General features: G+C 44.2%; 1 protein-coding gene and 1 long non-coding RNA gene across 2 annotated transcripts in view; one reads left to right on the top strand and one right to left on the bottom strand.

The window, feature by feature from the left end:
* Nucleotides 1-17,643, bottom strand: part of LOC142803859 (uncharacterized) — a 220,117-nt gene that overhangs the window by 51,883 nt on the left and 150,591 nt on the right. The window lies entirely within an intron of this gene.
* On the top strand, nt 1,009-14,527 carry LOC142803858 (uncharacterized). Its single transcript, XM_075890086.1, has 2 exons — nt 1,009-1,183; nt 14,311-14,527. Exons 1-2 carry the CDS (start codon nt 1,055-1,057, stop codon nt 14,497-14,499), a joined length of 318 nt encoding a protein of 105 aa, XP_075746201.1. The 5' UTR covers nt 1,009-1,054; the 3' UTR covers nt 14,500-14,527.

Genomic DNA, 17,643 nt, shown 5'->3' with positions numbered 1-17,643 from the left:
ATTGGTATGTGGAGTTTAACGTCGCAAAACCACCATATGATTATAAGAGACGCCATAGTGGAGTGCTCCGGAAATTTCGACCAACTGGCGTTCTTTAACGTGCACCCAAATCTGAGCACACGGGCCTACAACATTTCTGCCTCCATCAGAAATGCAGCCGCCGCGGCCGGGATTGGATACCGCCACCTGCGGGTCAGCAGCCGAGTACCTAAGCCACTAGACCACCATGGCGGGGGTTGCCCTCCAAAGTAGTATTTCGTATGTCTCGTGCATCCTGTGTCTCTTAAGCTTTATGGGACTATTTTATACGTTTTAACAGGCACGCTTTTCTTATAGTCGATCCTTCCGTTTCCAGAAGTCGTCGTACAACGTAGGTCGTAGTGTGATTTATTCACAAAAAAGGGGTAAATCTCACTGCAGATGTGAGATTTATCCAACTACTTATCCCGCCACTGCTGCCGCTTCACTCATTTCCTCTATGCCACTTCGTCTAACTGATTCAATATACATTTTGCGTCATCTACCGACGTTACATGAACCCAGCGTTTCAGTTAGTCCCTTTCTAACATGACTACTGAATTATCTTTATGCCGCAAGCTGCAGGCTTCACCAACAAACAGGCACACAGGTATAGTTTTCGCATTATATGTTGTCTTTCAATTCATTTCAACTGAGCTGAGGATGCGGCTTCTACACGAGTATATGTGATAGACTGCTATTCCGAATACCACCTCCCACCTACACTTGCACTTTAAGAAAAAAATTGAATAGTAATTTCACTCTTTCTTTTCAGTCCTGACTTCCGCCGTGAACGACTGTCTTTAAAGAGGAACGTCAACTTCCTTTCGAGGTCATTGTACTCTATTCAGATAGTTGCGTAATCCAAAAGAGAGTTAACCTGCCTTTTTTAAAAAAATCATATACGTCGCAAGTCAAGACTGGAATGAGTAAAATACTGTTTTATGTGCAGTACGTGGCTGCCAATCTGCCAACTCTTTGCAGGGGGGTGAGCGACGCGACTCCCACAGCTCTAGTCTTCTTGCTGCTCGCCTTCATGCCGGTGCAGGCACTGGAGATGGCTACCAAGGACCGTGCCCTGCACTGGAAGTCTGTGCTGCCCCACATTCCTTGGGGACTGGGACTGGTTCTGGCTTCCGGAAACGCCATTGCGTTCGCCGCCAAGGTAAACGACAGGTTGTGAGACACGATGCAATGACGCGAGGCTCGAAACAAGCTCAGCTGTACTACATCCTGAGCTCTGTACAAACGAGCTGAACTGCACATCACGCGCTCTGTACAAATGGGCTCAACTATACATGGCGACCTTTATACAAACGAGCTCAACTGTACAGTCGCGCTCAGTATAAGTTACAGCACACTGTCCTTACTCAATAAGGTACCAACACTTCAAAGTGGCGCCTACACACAAAAACAAATGCTGAATTAAACTCCATCACTTCGCAGTATTAGTGATCAGATTTAAGATTTGCTGATTACATTGTTCAGGCTTGGCGTCACTTTAACCACAGCCAGCGTGTTGCAACTCAGAATGAGCGTGACTGTATACCTCTGACTCCTGCATCACGCTTATAATGATATTTCTTATTTGTTTGTTTGTTGTTTGCGTGTTTTTGTTTGTTTGCCTTCTTGTTTGTTCGTTCTTCGGTGCAGTTCTTCGAGTGACTTACTCGGTCACCTCTTTTCCGCATGCTTCCACTTCGACTCCTTCAATCATGATTGATTGACATGTTGAGTTGAACGTCTGAAAACCGCCATATTATTATGAGAGGTGCCGTAGTAGAGGGCTCCGGAAATTTCGACCACCTGGGCTTCTTTAACAACCACACAAATCTGAGCCCATTAGTTTTCAGTATTTTCCCCTCTATCGAAAATGTAGCCGCCCCACCCGCAATTCAGTCCCGCGACTATGCCGCAGCAGCTGAGTGTCTTAGTCAATAGACCACAGCGGCGTTGCTCGTTCAATCATGAGCACAAGCTCATGCGGAGTAAGTCGTTTTTGTTCAGCAGCTTTCAAACATGATCGGATCATTCCAAGTGGGTGTGCCAGCTAGCCTTTGAGATGTTCATTTGCATTTATAATTCAACCACTTTTAATTTTTATGTATATATAAAAAATCCACCTTATATGAAACTAGACAGCTATATATTTCTTCTTGATTTTATTTATTTATTTATTTATTTATTTATTTATTTAGAGTACCCTCACGATATAAAAAATCTCGCAGTTTTGCCAAAATTGAGAACGAATGAATGCGATAGCAACATATTCGAATGTTTTACGAAGCGAGGCCAGCATTCTTACGTGCAATATTAGTTGTAGTAAACATGCGCTTACTAAGTAACCAAAGTTTCTTGCGGCACGGTCAGATTTTTTTTATTGGCAGATACTGCAGGCCCTTCTCGGGCCCATGCAGGAGTCAAAACAAAGATATACATTGACAGAAATTTGACATACAACTTGACAATACATCGGTGTTGCTTGACGTAATTTTAAAACGTACAACACACATAAGGAGAGGCCTAAATACGCTTACACAATCGCGTGTAATCATACGATACGGTATGCACACGGTAAAAAAACACAATGATAATGTCTTCCAATTTTGAAAGGACACTTTAACCAAAGCTTGTATTACAAATACGCTGAAAAAACACCTGTAATGACACAGAGTTGACCGTCTCTACAGGTAACACATTCCATTAAGAAATTGCTCGAGGAAACAAGGAAAGTCTATGCAAATTATAGTGGTTAATCGGTTGCCTAATAGTCTTACTGTCATGCATTTTCACTGATCGTTTGAAAGGCACTTGGATGCAGTGTTTCCGCGACATATTGAAGTGACCGTAGTAAAGCTTATAGACGAATTTTAATCTAGATATGACCCTACGCTGCTCGAGTGTTTGAAGGTTTGCCCTGTTACGAAAAGTGGTTACACTCAAGTGATGCGAATAAACAGAAGAAATGAAGCGCAAAGCTAAATTTTGTACTCTTTCAATTTCACTTAAGTATTGTTGGTAAGGGCTCCAAATGACATCACCATACTCCAACTTAGGTCGTACTAGTGCCTTATAAGCGTTTAATTTCACAGCAGGAGAAGTATTGCGCAACCTTCTTTTCCAAAATGCCAATTTCTTAAGTGCACCCTGACAAATGTTATCAATGTGTGTTTCCCAACTGAGGTTGCTTGTAAGTGTGACGCCTAAATATTCAACCTTACCGGATCTGTTGATCGTAGCATTACCTAAAGAATAAGTAAAACCGAGAGGCCTCAATTTGTTGCGGAATGTAGTAGAAGTTGTCTTAGTAGCATTTATTCTTAAACCCCACTTTGCACACCATGTCTCAATTGAGTACAAGGCATTGTTTATTTTAATTTGGTCATCTCGGGTTTTAATAGCTGTGTATACCACGCAGTCGTCCGCAAATAATTTCAATGTGGATAGGGGGTTCAACAGTAAGGTAAATATCATTTATATATACTAAAACAAGTAGAGGGTCCAAAACAGAGCCCTGCGGGACTCCAGAGTACACATCCAACTCTTCAGAGATACACTCATTCATGGCGACACACTGTGTTCTTCTATTTCTTTAGTAACAAATTTTCCATGCGACTACTTTTCCTTTAACGCCAATTGAGAGAAGTATTGTAATCAGATCGGGATGGAGGATGACATCGAACACCTTTGACAAATCTAGAAATATAGCATCGGTTTGACCATTTGTATTTAGTGTACTAATTAAGTCATCAGTTATTTCAGATAGTTGGGTAACATTTGACAAACCAGATCTAAAACCATGCTGTTTGGAATAAAGCAAATTGTTATATTCGAGGTAAGTAATGATGCCCTTATAAATAATATGCTTGAAAAGTTTACAACAAGTACTCGTTAAGGAAACTGGTCTGTAGTTGCTAATTTCTAGAGAAGAGCCAGATTTATGTATGGGAATAATTTTTGCCGAGCGCTTGCTCAGCCACGGTGGTCTAGTAGCTAAGGTACTCGGATGCTGGCCCGCAGGTCGCGGGATCAAATCCCGACTGTGGCGGCTGCATTTCCGATGAAGGCGGAAATGTTGTAGGCCCGTGTACTAAGTAAGATTTGGGTGCACGTTAAAGAACCACAGGTGGTCGAAATTTGCGGAGCCCTCCACTACGGCGTCTCTCGTATTCATATGGTGGTTTTGGGACGTTAAACCCCCCAAATCAATCAATCAATCAATCATTTTTTCCGAGCGCCAATCATCAGAAATAGTCGAAGTGCGTAGGGACATAACGTAAATTTGATGCAAATATTTAGCCACCCATGCAACATATCTACTTAAAAAAGTATTGGACAGTTGATCGGGGCCGGCTGATTTTTTAACGTCTAGTTTATGCGAAAAGCTGAGGGCACCATCCTCAGTTATTTCTACTTCAGGAATGGGACAATCAAAAACGTGTGACGGCCGCGCTGCGTGTGCAGCTGTGTGCGTGAACACAGATTGGTAAAACGCAATAAATTTGTTAGAAATGGTCGCCGCATCAATACTTTCGCCTCAAACATTTATCTCCGAAATGCCTTGTTTATATTGAAACGAAGATGCGCAAACCTACGGGGCCGTTGGTCGAATGCACACTGATGGCAGACACCAGCGGTGTCCACAGCTCGCAGTTTAACAAGTTCTTCCTTAACCACTCGTCTTATAAGAGAAGAGATGTCGTCCTGCGATGGAAGGTTGACACTTGCAATTGTGGGCACATTCTCAAGACGTCCAAATTTTGGTAGGATTCTCCTCCTCTTTTGCGCTTCAAACGCTCTGCAGTGTCTCCTTAGGTCGGAAGGCGTGCGTAAGTCTTCCTTAGTGATAAGGAATTTGTACACGTCTTCCGCGATTCCCTGGAGCAGATGACCTACTTTATCTTCGTCACACATGGTCGCACTCACGATTCCGCAAAGCTTCAAAACAGCCTCGATGTAGATGATGCATGTTTCGCCAAATAACTAAGCTCTGCGTGAAAGCGTTTGCTCCACCTGCTTGACCTTAGCTGATCAGTCACCAAAACAACCTCTTCAGCTCGTCTACGAAAATGTCCCATGTGGTCAATGCACTCTCATGGTTGTCGAACCAAAGATACGCGGTGCCGACGAGAAAAAACACCACGTTCTCGAGCTGCTTAGCAGTGCTCCAACGGTTGCTGCGACTCACTCTTTGGTAGTGCTTGAGCCAGTCGTCAACATTGTCGTCCGGCTGCCCCGAAAAGGTCCTCGGCTGACGTTCCGGCATGCCGCAGCGATCTTGTCCAGGCGGGTGAGCGTGTTGCTCATCAGCAACGAGGTTGTTATGGCATGCTCCCACGTCCTCCATGTCTGGTAGCTGTGGTGGCAAGCCTGCCAAGCGTCTGCTCCGTCGAAAAATCGGTAGAGCTGGGTCGTCCAGATCGATGTACCCGGCACCTTCACCAAACTGTTACAAGTGACTGTGTTTATTTACAGAAGAGGTGAAATGGCGTTGTGAAATAGCAGCGTACTTCTGAGACAGGCCTAGAACGCCTCCACCTAACCACACTGTCCAGGTGCCGCTCCACTACTCTTCTTCTTCCGCGCCCCGTAGGCTTGCGTATCTTCGTTTCAATATTTCGAGAGATAGCGCCGAAACTTTTGGGGTTCGTTGTTTATGAATCACTGCAGAGTAACAGAAAATAAATGCTCTTTTGCTAATCGCGTTTTTTCCTTCAGATTAGAAATAAGGCTTTGTAGGTCGCTTGTGTTACCGCGTTTGTGACGTCGCTTAATTTTTCATTTTAAATGAATCATTTCTCGTGAGAACCAAGCGTGCTTTATATTAACACGTTTTCTTTTTATGGTACATATTCTCGCTCGCAACAGAAAACGATTTCTTTAAAGTTCGACCACATTTCTTTACCATCCGTGATTAGGCTAAAACTAACGAAGCGTGATTCCAAATACTTTAAGCCAGCATTGTCGTCCGCATGAGTGTAGTCTCTGACAAGAATTTCTGACGGCTTAGTAAAGGGACGTGTACCCGAGATAGGACATCACAAAGCAAGCAACTTGTGATCGGCTATCCCGTTTTCAACACTAACGGATGAGCCCTGAAGGGGGCTACTAACAAAGGCCAAATCAAGGAGTGATGAGGACGAGTCAACAACCCTAGTCACATCGGAAACTAGTTGGTGTAATGAAAAGTTGAACGCAGTCGTGAGCAGTAAGTCAGCACTTTTGGACTGTTTGCCATCATGGGATAAGTCAGACCAGTTTATACCTGGCAAGTTGAAGTCTCCTGTAATTCTGCAAGGAAGTTGTACATGGCTTCTAAATATTCGTGGTAGGCATTAGGTGGCCTGTACACGCCGCCCAGAAGTATAGTTTTCCCAAGAAATTTAAGTTTGCACCATACACTTTCGTGGTAACAAATTCCACCCAAAATAATGAAGCCAATGTTGTTTTTGATGGCGATAGCTACTCCCCCTCCCCGTCGTTCCCTATCTTTACGAATAAGTTTATAAGTAGAGAGTACGATTTCCGAATCCTGCTCATCTACATGCAACCATGTTTCTGTTACTATAAAGACATGAGGATGATATCAGGATACTTGCTCTTCGACTAAACCAGACTTATTCACGATGCTGCGCCCATTCAGCGAAACAACTCTGAGCGCTTTGGTTACAGACTGTCATTTTTATCGTGCCTACGCGTGTTCTCACGGGCAGGTGCAGCAGAATCAGGTTCTATCCGCACCTGCGCAGCAGGCCGCATGACTCCTACCCGGCAGTTTAGAAGTTGGTCCGTAGTGTAAACTTGGTCGTCTACCTTCAATGTATCGAAAGAGAGCGAAACCTTCGCCCCATTAGCCTTTTCCTCAGCTGCAGAACGCCACAGCCTACCGCGCAAATTACCACAGATGAGCACAAGGCTCGTGCGTAATGACGGGATTGATATACGAATTTCGGCTGCAAGTCATCCCATTTATATTCGATCTCATGTAACCTTGCAATACGCTGGTGTAAGAGAACACGGCCGCTCGAGTTACACTCTTGGCACCTTTTTTTGTGTGTGTGTGTGTGTGTGTGTGTGTGCGCGTGTGCGTGTGCGTGTGCGTGTGCGTGTGTGTGTGTGTGTGTGTGTGTGTGTGTGTGTGTGTGTGTGTGTGTGCGTGTGTGTGTGTGTGTGTGTGTGTGTGAGTTGAGAGCACAGCCCGCAGAATCTCCTACCTGCTGTGGGAGTATAAGGCGCGCGCTTGAGAGCTGATTGTTGCCGCAATAGCGCGGCAACCATAAGTCCCCCTCCCCCTTGTTCGTTCGCTCCACATAAAAAGGAGGCTAGCGCATTCTTCCCCGTATATATATATATATATATATATATATATATATATATATATATATATATATATATATATATATATATATATATATATATATATATATATATATATATATATATATATATATATATATATATATATATATATATATATATATATATATATATATATATATATATATATATATATATATATATATATATATATATATATATATATATATATATATATATATATATATATACGTGGAAGTATGAAGAACCTACGGCAATATCGCTGATAGCCAACCAGATTAGAGGCATCGCCGACATGTTAAAGAAGGTTGACAAACAGATGTAACAGTTCATAACGCCGGAAACAGACGAAGCCAAGTTTGCGAGAACCACTGAGTACGAGCTGAAGATGATTAGCATTCTGCATAATATCAATGCCTACCTTTATTGACAACAACGACGCAAGCCAATTAAGGAACAGGTCACTTCAAATGACATTGCCAGGCAAGCGCCACAAGCAAATGCCGTAGAGCTACCAAATGTAGAATTAATGAAGTTTGATTGCGACAGGAGGAAGTGGCAGAGATTCTGGCGTCAGTTTGAATCAGCTCTTCACGTGAGAACAGAACTAAACGAGAATGAAAAGCTCACGTACCTTCTGTCGTCACTAACTGGGAGAGCGGAAGCTGCCGTGGAGGGACTTCAATATTCAGACAGTAATTATGTGAAAGCTATCGACATGCTCATGCAGCGATACGGGAAAGACGAAGCGCTTATAGAAATGCACATGAAAGAGCTAACTTGAGTACAGTAGCAAGCTGCAGTGACTATGAAGAATTGAGAAGACTGTCAGACAACATACAAGTGCATACGCGTGGGCTGAAATTCTTAGGCGTGAAAATTGAGTCTTATGCATCGATGCTACTACCAGTATTGAAAAAATATTTACCCTCGGAGGTGCACATGGGGTTCCAACTGAAACAAAGGCAATCGGCAAGTAGGATTTCAGATCAAGATCAGAATGCAACTAAACTTCATGAAAGAAATCTGAAGCACTTGATGAGATATATAGAAGACCAAGTTGAGTGCAGAGAGGAATTGGTAAAGCGCAAGGAAAGCCACAAGAACAAATGTGACAGTGGGCAACAGAAAAGGACGGTTAATTTTCAAAGTACCACGGCAAATTTTTGCATATTCTGTGAGACTAATACCCACTATTCTGATGACTACAGAAAGAATATGCCATATGAAGAGAAGATAATGAAGCTAAAAGCGTCTCATACATGCTTCCGTTGCACGAGGCCTCACCATACCGCCAAAATATGCAAGGCAAGCATAAGATGCAAGATATGCGGGAAAAGGCACGCAACGTCTCTGTGCATGAGAAAAGGAACTCACAGCGCATTGCACAGCGGCCATTCAAGGTAATAATGAAAATCAGAAAGAGCAAGGGTCCGCCTGCCAATATGACAATATATCGTCAAACATTTTTCTGCAGCCTGCAATGACAATAGCAGAAGGTAGAAACAAGTCATGCTATTGTCGGGTTCTGTTGGACACTGGTAGCCAAAGAACATTCATCCTTAAGAGCTTGCAAAAAAGGCTTGCTTGCTTGCACGGTCAAAAGAACAGAAAGACTGATCATAGGCTCTTTCGGAGGAGTACAAGCGGGAAAGGCTATGCATTCAGTTGAAGTCAAACTTAGAAGCGCATATAGTGGTGAAGAAGTTTTGTTGGAAGCACTCGAGGTTAACAATATATCAAAAGAAAGAATACCGTTCCTGCTAGTTTTACTGAAGAATAAGTATGAAGACGACGGATTAAAGTTGCCTGACGGTTCATGTACAAACACAGACTGCCGATAAATCAGAATTCTTGTTGAATCAGACCAGTACTCGCAAATAATAACCGGAGGCATCCGAAAACTGGAAGAGAAGCTCACAGCAACAGAGACCGTATTCAGTTGGACGGTGCGGGGCAAAACTAAGTTAGCCGCAACGTTAATGAAACGGTCAACCGTTATGGTACTTCACGTGGAAGTGCACAAGTCTGACATAGCGACAGAGCTAAGGCATCTCTGGGACATAGAAACCATCGGCATAAAAGGCACCGAGCAAGACGCAAAGAAAGAAGATTCTTGCTGTTCGTTCTCATCGAACGCAGTCCAAGCTTGTCTCGTCTCGTTGCTGCGACATGGTGCCGTGACCAGGAAGAAGTCGCCGACGGAAGAAGTCTTGCCATCACAGGAATGTGCAGAGCACTCATCACAATCGCCGATCAGCCCACATCTTTTCTCTTTGCAGTTATTGAGCAGTGTGCCCCAATGGCCTGATTCTTAGATTGGATTTCTTGTTTACTCATGCCACTCTCATCGACTGTGCAACTGGCGTTCTCCAACTTGAACTGCCTCGACTTGGGGCTGTGCCATCCTCACGGTCACACCGCTTGTGCGCTGTTGATTTTGTTCGGCTGCCACCGCAAGCCACCAAGTGTATCACCTTAGCAATATCACCAGCTCTTCCTGACGGTGACTACATAGCGTCTCCATCAGTGAATGTGCTCTTGGTGCGAAGTGTTTCTGTGCCGCATACCATCATGACTGTCGTTACCAACTACGTTCAGCTTCTGCTCCTCAACTTCAGTAGTTCGACCCAAGTTCTCCCGCAAGGCGTTTCGTTAGCCCACGTTCCCCCACTTGATGCACGTAACATCGTGGCGTTAGACCCCGAAGACTGCTAATCCCCTATTGTAGCCAGCCGAGCAACCGCACCTACCGATGAAATCATGATGATTGCCCCTGATCTTCGTCCCTGTCAGGCTGCACAACTCCACCCTGTTCTGACCACCTATCGAGATATTTTCGACACCGATGACCGCCCTTTAGGTCAAACGTCCGTAGTGCATCATCAAATACATACCGGCAATGCTAGTTCTGTTAGATGGTGACTATATTGAGTTTCCCAGTCCGAGCACCAGTTTATACAATGACAAATCGAGAAGATGTTCTCCAAAGGAGTCATAAAGGCCTCTTCAAATTCATGGGCGTCACCTGTTTTAGTCAAAAAGAAGGATGGCAGTTGGAGATTTTGAATTGACTACCGTGCCTTGAATGGAGATTTTGAATTGACTACCGTGCCTTGAACAAGATAACCAGCAAAGACGTATATCCGCTGTTACGAATCGACGATGCCCTTGACTGCCCTCATGCGCGCGATACTTCTTATCTATATATCTGCGCTCGGTCTATTGACAAATTTCTGTCGACGACATAGACCGAAAAAAAACTGCCTTCATCACACCGGACGGCCTTTGTCAGTTCAAGGTTATGCATTTTGGGCTGTGCAACGCCCCGACAACGTCCGAACGCATGATGGACTCTCTCCTTCGTGGTTATATATGGTCCGTCTTCCTTTGCTACCTCGACGATGTGATTGTTTTTTCCCGAACATTTGAAAGCCACCTAACTCGTTTGTCGACCATTCTAGCCATTTTTCGTCGAGTGGGACTCTAGCTGAACTTGAAAAAGTGCAATTTCGGCCGACGTGAAATCAAGGTCCTTGGTCATCGTGCAAGTGCCGCTGGCGTCCGACCAGACCCTGACAAGATTATCGCTGTCAAGAACTTTCCACGGCCTTCTTCTACCGAGGATGTTTGTTGTTTTGTTGGCTTATGCTCGTACTTGCGATGTTTTATACGCACTTTCGCTACAATTGCACGACCACTAACTGAACTTCTCAAACAGAACGCACCCTCCTTGTGGGGCCAAGACCAAGCAGCTGCGTTTTCCACGCTGATTGACCTGCTCACTGCACCACCAATACTGGCTCACTTTGACCCGTCCCCGACAACTGAAGTTCGCACAGACACCAGTGCTCACGGCATCGGCGCCATCCTCGCTCAACACCAGAGAGGCCAAACGCGTGTTAAAGCGTATGCCAGCCGCCTTCTCTCAACATCTGAGCGAAACTATTCAATAACGGAGAACGAGTGTCTTGCGTTGGTCTGGGCTGTAGCGAAATTTCACCCCTACTTGTATGGCCCGGATTTTTCAGTTATTACGGACCACCACGCTCATTGTTGGTTGTCGTCGCTCAAGGACCCAACTGTTCACCTAGGTCGCTGGGTTCTACGTCTCCAGGAGTATAGCTTCGAAGTAATTTATAAGTCTGGCAGGTTACACCAAGATGCCGATTGTCTCTCGCGTTACCCGGTGGACCCTGCTAGCCTCGCTGTCCATGAGAGCGATTCTTGTGTACTCGCCATATCTGATTGGCGCAACGTCAGCACAGAGCAGCGCCGGAACGCAACCCTCAAGACGGTCATTGACCGAGTATCTTCAGGACATTCCGACCCTTCGCTCTGTCAATATGTCCTCCGCAAAGAAATTCTGTATCGCCACAACATGAAGCCTGATGGCCCGTAATTTTTGTTAGTTATTCCCCGACATCTGCGTGCCACCATTCTTCAACATCTGCACGACGCTCCGTTGGCAGGACACCTGGGTTTTTCACGCAGCTATCACCGCGTGCGGCAACGCTTCTTTTCACCTGACTTGTATAAATTTGTGCACCGATATGTCGCTGCTTGCGAGCGCTGCCAGCGTTGCAAACGTCCTGCTCTCTGTACGGCTGGCCTGCTCCAACCTATCGACATTTCCCCGGAACTATTCTTCCGTGTCGGCATCGACTTGCTCGGACCTTTCCCGACGTCCATGTCAGGCAACAAATGGATCACTGTCGCAACTGACTATGCGACCAGATACGCTGTAACTCGGGCCTTGCCAAGTATCTGTGCTACCGACATCGCAGACTTTCTATTGAATGACGTCATTCTGCGGCGTGGGGCTCCACGCCAGCTTCTAACGGATCGTGGACGCTGCTTCCTCGCAAAAGGTATCGACGAAATTCTCCGTAACTGCTCTACCGAGCATCACCTTACTACTGCCTACCATTCACAGAGCAATGGTCTCACGGAACGCCTCAACCGAACTCTTACAGACATGTTGTCGATGTACGTCTCTCATGACCACCATGACTGGGACGCAACGCTCCCCTACATTACGTTCGCATAGAATTCGTCAAGGCATGATACGTGCGGCTATTCTCCATTCTTTCTCCTGTACGGCCGCAACCCTGCGATGCCATTCGACACACTCCTTCCTTCTTATACTACCGAACCAACGGTGTATGCTCAGGACGTTGCTTCTCGAGCCCGCGTCCCTCGCCAAATCGCGCACACTAGGTTCACTGTTTCTGAGGCATCACAATAAGTTCGCTACAATTACTGGCACCGTGACGTTGACTACCCTGCTGACTCTCGTCCTACTTTGGACGCTGTATCGACATGAAGGCTTGTGCTAGAAGCTCCTCCCTCGATACACAGGGCCCTACAAAGTTCTCCGCAAGGTTACCGACGTCGACTACCTCATATCTCCCGTTCAACCACACTCATCTTCTGCCACACCACCTATTGATGTTATTCATGCGTCTAGACTAAAACGCTAATATACTGCCAGTCCTGTTTGACTTGGTGGCGCCGTGACGGCGCTTCGTCCGCCGGGGTGATGTTACGTGGGCATGGCTCCGCCGTCGCATACGGATCGATAAAAAAGAAACGGACTCGCCGTGCGAGATGCTGGCAGCGTCATAGTGTCACACCTACCTGTAAATATTGTAAATACACTCGTTTCTCTTTTCCGTGTGTTCGTAATCCCCGTAACAATATATATACATGAATGACGGTAGTGGCAGCGCTGATGGTGAAAACCAGCTGAGACTACATATAATTGCTATCGCAATAATACATTGCACAAACGGTGGGGTGTACATAAACAAAGAGAGATATAAAAAGCATAGCAATAACAGTAACGTGAAAGCATTATTTACTATTACAAAAATTTTGTAAAATATATGACACAACATCTGGCGAAGTAGTTACAAGCACTGTAGGATAAACAAACGTGGAATGTTACAGTATGCTTGATAGGACATTTTTAAATGCAGTTGTATAAGTTATATCCATCATGAAGGTAGGTAAGTGGTTCCAATCCCCTGGTGTCCGGGGAACAAATTAGTTAGAGCCTCCTACAGTTGAGCAATATGTTATGTTAATCGTCTGATTATGATGATGATCAAGTTGGTGTGAGCAAAATGAAGCTGGGTGTACGAACAAAGATTTAAGTGCGGGGCCAAGGTAGTACATTTGGTTAAAAAGACAAGTGCACCATTACTTTCTACGGGTTGCTAGAGAAGGATGATAAAGAGTAATTTTCAAGTTTGTGACACAAGCATTCCAATTATAATTACTTGTATTAAAGGGAGCAGAGTGATTTTACATTGCATTAACGCATTTCAATATAGTAGAGCTATGCGGGTCGCAGACATATGAGGCGTATTCTAGCTGAGAACGAACTCTGCTTCTATAAAAGAATAGTTTTAGCGATAGTGGTGCAAAATATATATAGAAGTCTCTGTGTTGTTATTATGCTTTGTAAATTGTTGTTATTTATGCTGTGTAAATAACTTTGTATCAACTTCGTATGAAATAGTTTTGTAAAGCCTTTATGTGAGAAAAGAGGTTGCTTTCTTTTCATGGCGTTATGCTTACTTTGGCACAGTTTCAACTGTACAAAATACGTCAATCTGATGCAATGACAGGCTTATTGCGTTCTATTGCCATCAAAAGCTAGTTATGCCTACCTGTGTCTTTTTGCATGCACCTCTGCCATCTGTACTTCGTATGGATACAAAATAAAGGTCAACATTAGGTTTAGGTTCACGTTCAAATGAAAAGGGTCATGAAGAGTGCAACTATAAGCGAACGTTGACAGCTGCATCTGACAGTCTGTGTATTTCCTTTACTTCTTATTACCATTGAGTCGAAATATTGATTTAGATAGGCACACCGTTATTTTAGGTATAGATCTGATCTAGCAGTGCTTTTTCATGAATATCCAAGCGACGTGTTTCTGCGCAGAGGTGCGGACTCACGGATTCGCTCTTGGAGTGGGGACATCGAGGTCGCAGCCCGTTCACGTACCAGGCCCTGCTCACCGTGGGCGCGGCTGTGCTTGCACAGGTGGTTCCGGGCCACATAGACGAGGTCCGCATGCACCGGCTGCTCCAAAGGGTTTGCACGTTTTTTCTTAATAATGTGGTAGCGTAAGATTCCTCATACTGAACACTAAAAGTGTCATCAGTGGCGTCAGCGCGATCGTTGAAAAAGATCATCATCGTGATGCCACCTCGCCATGATGTCACAAGTCACTATGGCATCACATAACCCCACGTCTTAGGATAACGTCGTCGCATGGCGTTACCGCTTGGACAGAAATTAGTGGGTACTGCAGAGGCACCGCAAAGCCTCTTAAATTGCAGATGCCTTCACAAGGAAGTTTAAAACCACTTTGAATGAAGATATTATATATATATATATATATATATATATATATATATATATATATATATATATATATATCAATACAACTTTCACCTTCACGTCATCTTAGGCCAATGCGTTAGGGACCATGTGACTTGTTTCGCTGGCTTTTAAGTCAAGTTTTGCAAGCACAACCACTTGTCATCTGTCGAATGTCCGAACGTAGACTAAGGCGATACGCTATAGTGACGTGAACGGTTGTGGGGTTAAATCAATTTAAATTGTCGCACTTTCATTGCCAATATTACGAGCTTTTTATTAAGTGTAGTCTAAAGCAGAGTGACTAAACTTATTTAACGCGTTTTTTGTGAGCTTGTCACTCGGGCTCATTTAAAGTATTGTAGCCTTGTTTAGAACCTAAACAATACCTGCCATCAGACCCACGCAATATTTCCTGTTTACATACGATCCCCTCACAGTCTATATAGCATCAGTAATAGCATACGTACTTTATATTCAGATATAGCCTTTCGGATAGAAAAAAATAAAGCACAGGACAGGAACCCTACGCTAATCTTTTTAGAAACAGCTGTTGCGCGGAGCATCATATTGTTTTTGGGAATGTGTGCGCAACGCGCACGTTAGCTGACAATTCTTTATTAATCTTGTTAACTTTTGACGAACACAGCCATGCGGGTTAGTTTTTTTCTTTTTTTCGCTCCCAATAAGTCCAGTAGAGAGGAGCACCTCCTTTTCATATGAAGCACCAGTGTTACCCCCTTCTCTAATCTGTGCTACCAATACCAATTGATTGTTATATTAATTGTCTATATTTTTCTAATTTTCTAATATTAAGCTTTTACTTTTGGGCCTCCCTCTGAAAATATAGCACCAGCAATATATATATATATATATAGTCTTTGTCGTTATTATGCTTTGTAAATTGTTGTTATTTATCAGAGCTTGCTTTTTTTGTTTCATGGCGTTTTGTTTTACTTTGACACAGTTTCAACAAATACGGATATATATATATATATATATAGTGGGAGTAATAATTCAAGGGGCCAGGTAGTCTTCGTGAAGGTATGGGATATGGCACAACGGGAGCGTTGTCAACAAGCATAAATATATTTATTTCTCAACAGTTTTGGGAGGGGCCCTCCCTTCATCAGGGGATGAGTTATAAACTTGAAATTATCACGGTTCTGCAGCTTTCACGAGCCACAACAACAATGTCAATATGAGGTAGTGCACTGTTTCGAATATTTTGTCCACCTTGGGTTAATAACGAGCACTTAGATCAAATCTGAGTCTACTGGACTCTACCACTGCCACCTTGGTCGGAAATGCGACCACCGCGACCTCAATCACTGCAGCCACAACGTATCCGATTCACTTGTAGCCCTGCGCCTTAACCATTCCACCACCACACTAGCTGATTTTGTAGCCCCGACTCTCTGCAACAATTATTTTTCTTGGTCTTGTATCTTTTTTTTCTTGTTCATCGGAGTTGTGCTCATGGAACTCATATCACGCTGGATGCCCGTGCAGGCTTACACGGACCACGTGTCTCCAATGTACTATGCCTGGCCAGTGTCCACGGCTTCCGGCCTGTCTTTTGTGCTTCCCAGCGCATCTGCAGCCAACCTTATGGTCTACCACTATTCCGACCTTCTCTTCACGGACATGGTCTGTAATGTATACGAACTGCATTTACGTGCGCATCTAAGAGTACCATGCTCGTGTGTGTTGCCCTAAGCATTCTTGCAGAGGCGAAATTTTGTGGAGCTATTTTCGTCACATCTAGCCATCAGAGAACTCTCGCATGCATGGTTCTCTCACATCCACCCTCCTCCGTGCCGTTTCAATCCACCATAGTAAAATACTTTCAATAAAGTATCACAAAGCATTCTCTCGATCGACCCCATTATAAGATGAATTGGACTATTAGCTGGCGCGAGAGCTTTCGACCATAACCACGCTGTTTGTTTTAAAATTTCGCATGACTGTGGACTGTGCGGCAAAACTAATTAACGGGGCCCAATAAAGATACACACACACAGCAAAGCACTACTTGAAATTTCGCGTGAAATTTAGGAGTGTGTGGCTGCTTACCGATGCTCTTCAATGGTACCACCACTTATTGCTCTTGCACCACGTGGTCAGATGACAAATGCGGCTTCCTCTCTCAATGCAGGTGGTCCCTTCTCTGCTGAACCTCGCCGCCAGTGTGGTGACTTGCCTGTGCTGGTATCAGGTCATGTTCTCCGAGACGTTCGCACAAGCCGGGATACTGAACCTGCCCACGAACAAGACCCATGCCATCTTGTATATCGACCAGTGATGCTAAATATTATAATGCATGTACAGCGTTACTCATTACGTATTTTGTGTTTAACGTTAATACGATTAAGGGCGCAGCGCTTGAAGCCTGCTTCCCTTCTGCTGTGTGTCTCGCCGGCGATAACGTAGATGAACACCATGTATGTATTTGCTATTGCCATCCCAGTACTCGTTTGCTGAACATGGTTCTGTAACTTTCTTAGTTTTTACCTCTTAGCATCACCGAGGTTTAGTTTGCCAGACGTTCTAGGTATTATGCTTGTAGCGAGATGTACGTGATAACGGCGGAAGATGCCGTGTCATTTTCGACAACCTATATAGACAGATGCGGAAGCCGAAGCTAAGCAACAGTATTCAGCCAACACCTCCATGACTTTCTCAGTGGCATTGGTTGAGCACGGCCGAGGTCGTAAGTGTCATCTCTGTAGGTCACGCCGCGAGGTATGTGCTATGGTAATTAGCGCTAGATTCAACACATTTAGATTTGCCAGATGCTCACTTGCAGTCGTTGGGCCGAGTTATATATACATGCTATTTATATACATGCTATATATATATATATATATATATATATATATATATATATAT

The sequence above is a fragment of the Rhipicephalus microplus genome, chromosome 3 (genome assembly GCF_043290135.1).
Source record: "Rhipicephalus microplus isolate Deutch F79 chromosome 3, USDA_Rmic, whole genome shotgun sequence".
NCBI classification, from domain to species: domain Eukaryota; kingdom Metazoa; phylum Arthropoda; class Arachnida; order Ixodida; family Ixodidae; genus Rhipicephalus; species Rhipicephalus microplus.
Note: the sequence above shows the minus strand (reverse complement) of the source record. Positions and strands in the feature narration are given on the sequence as shown.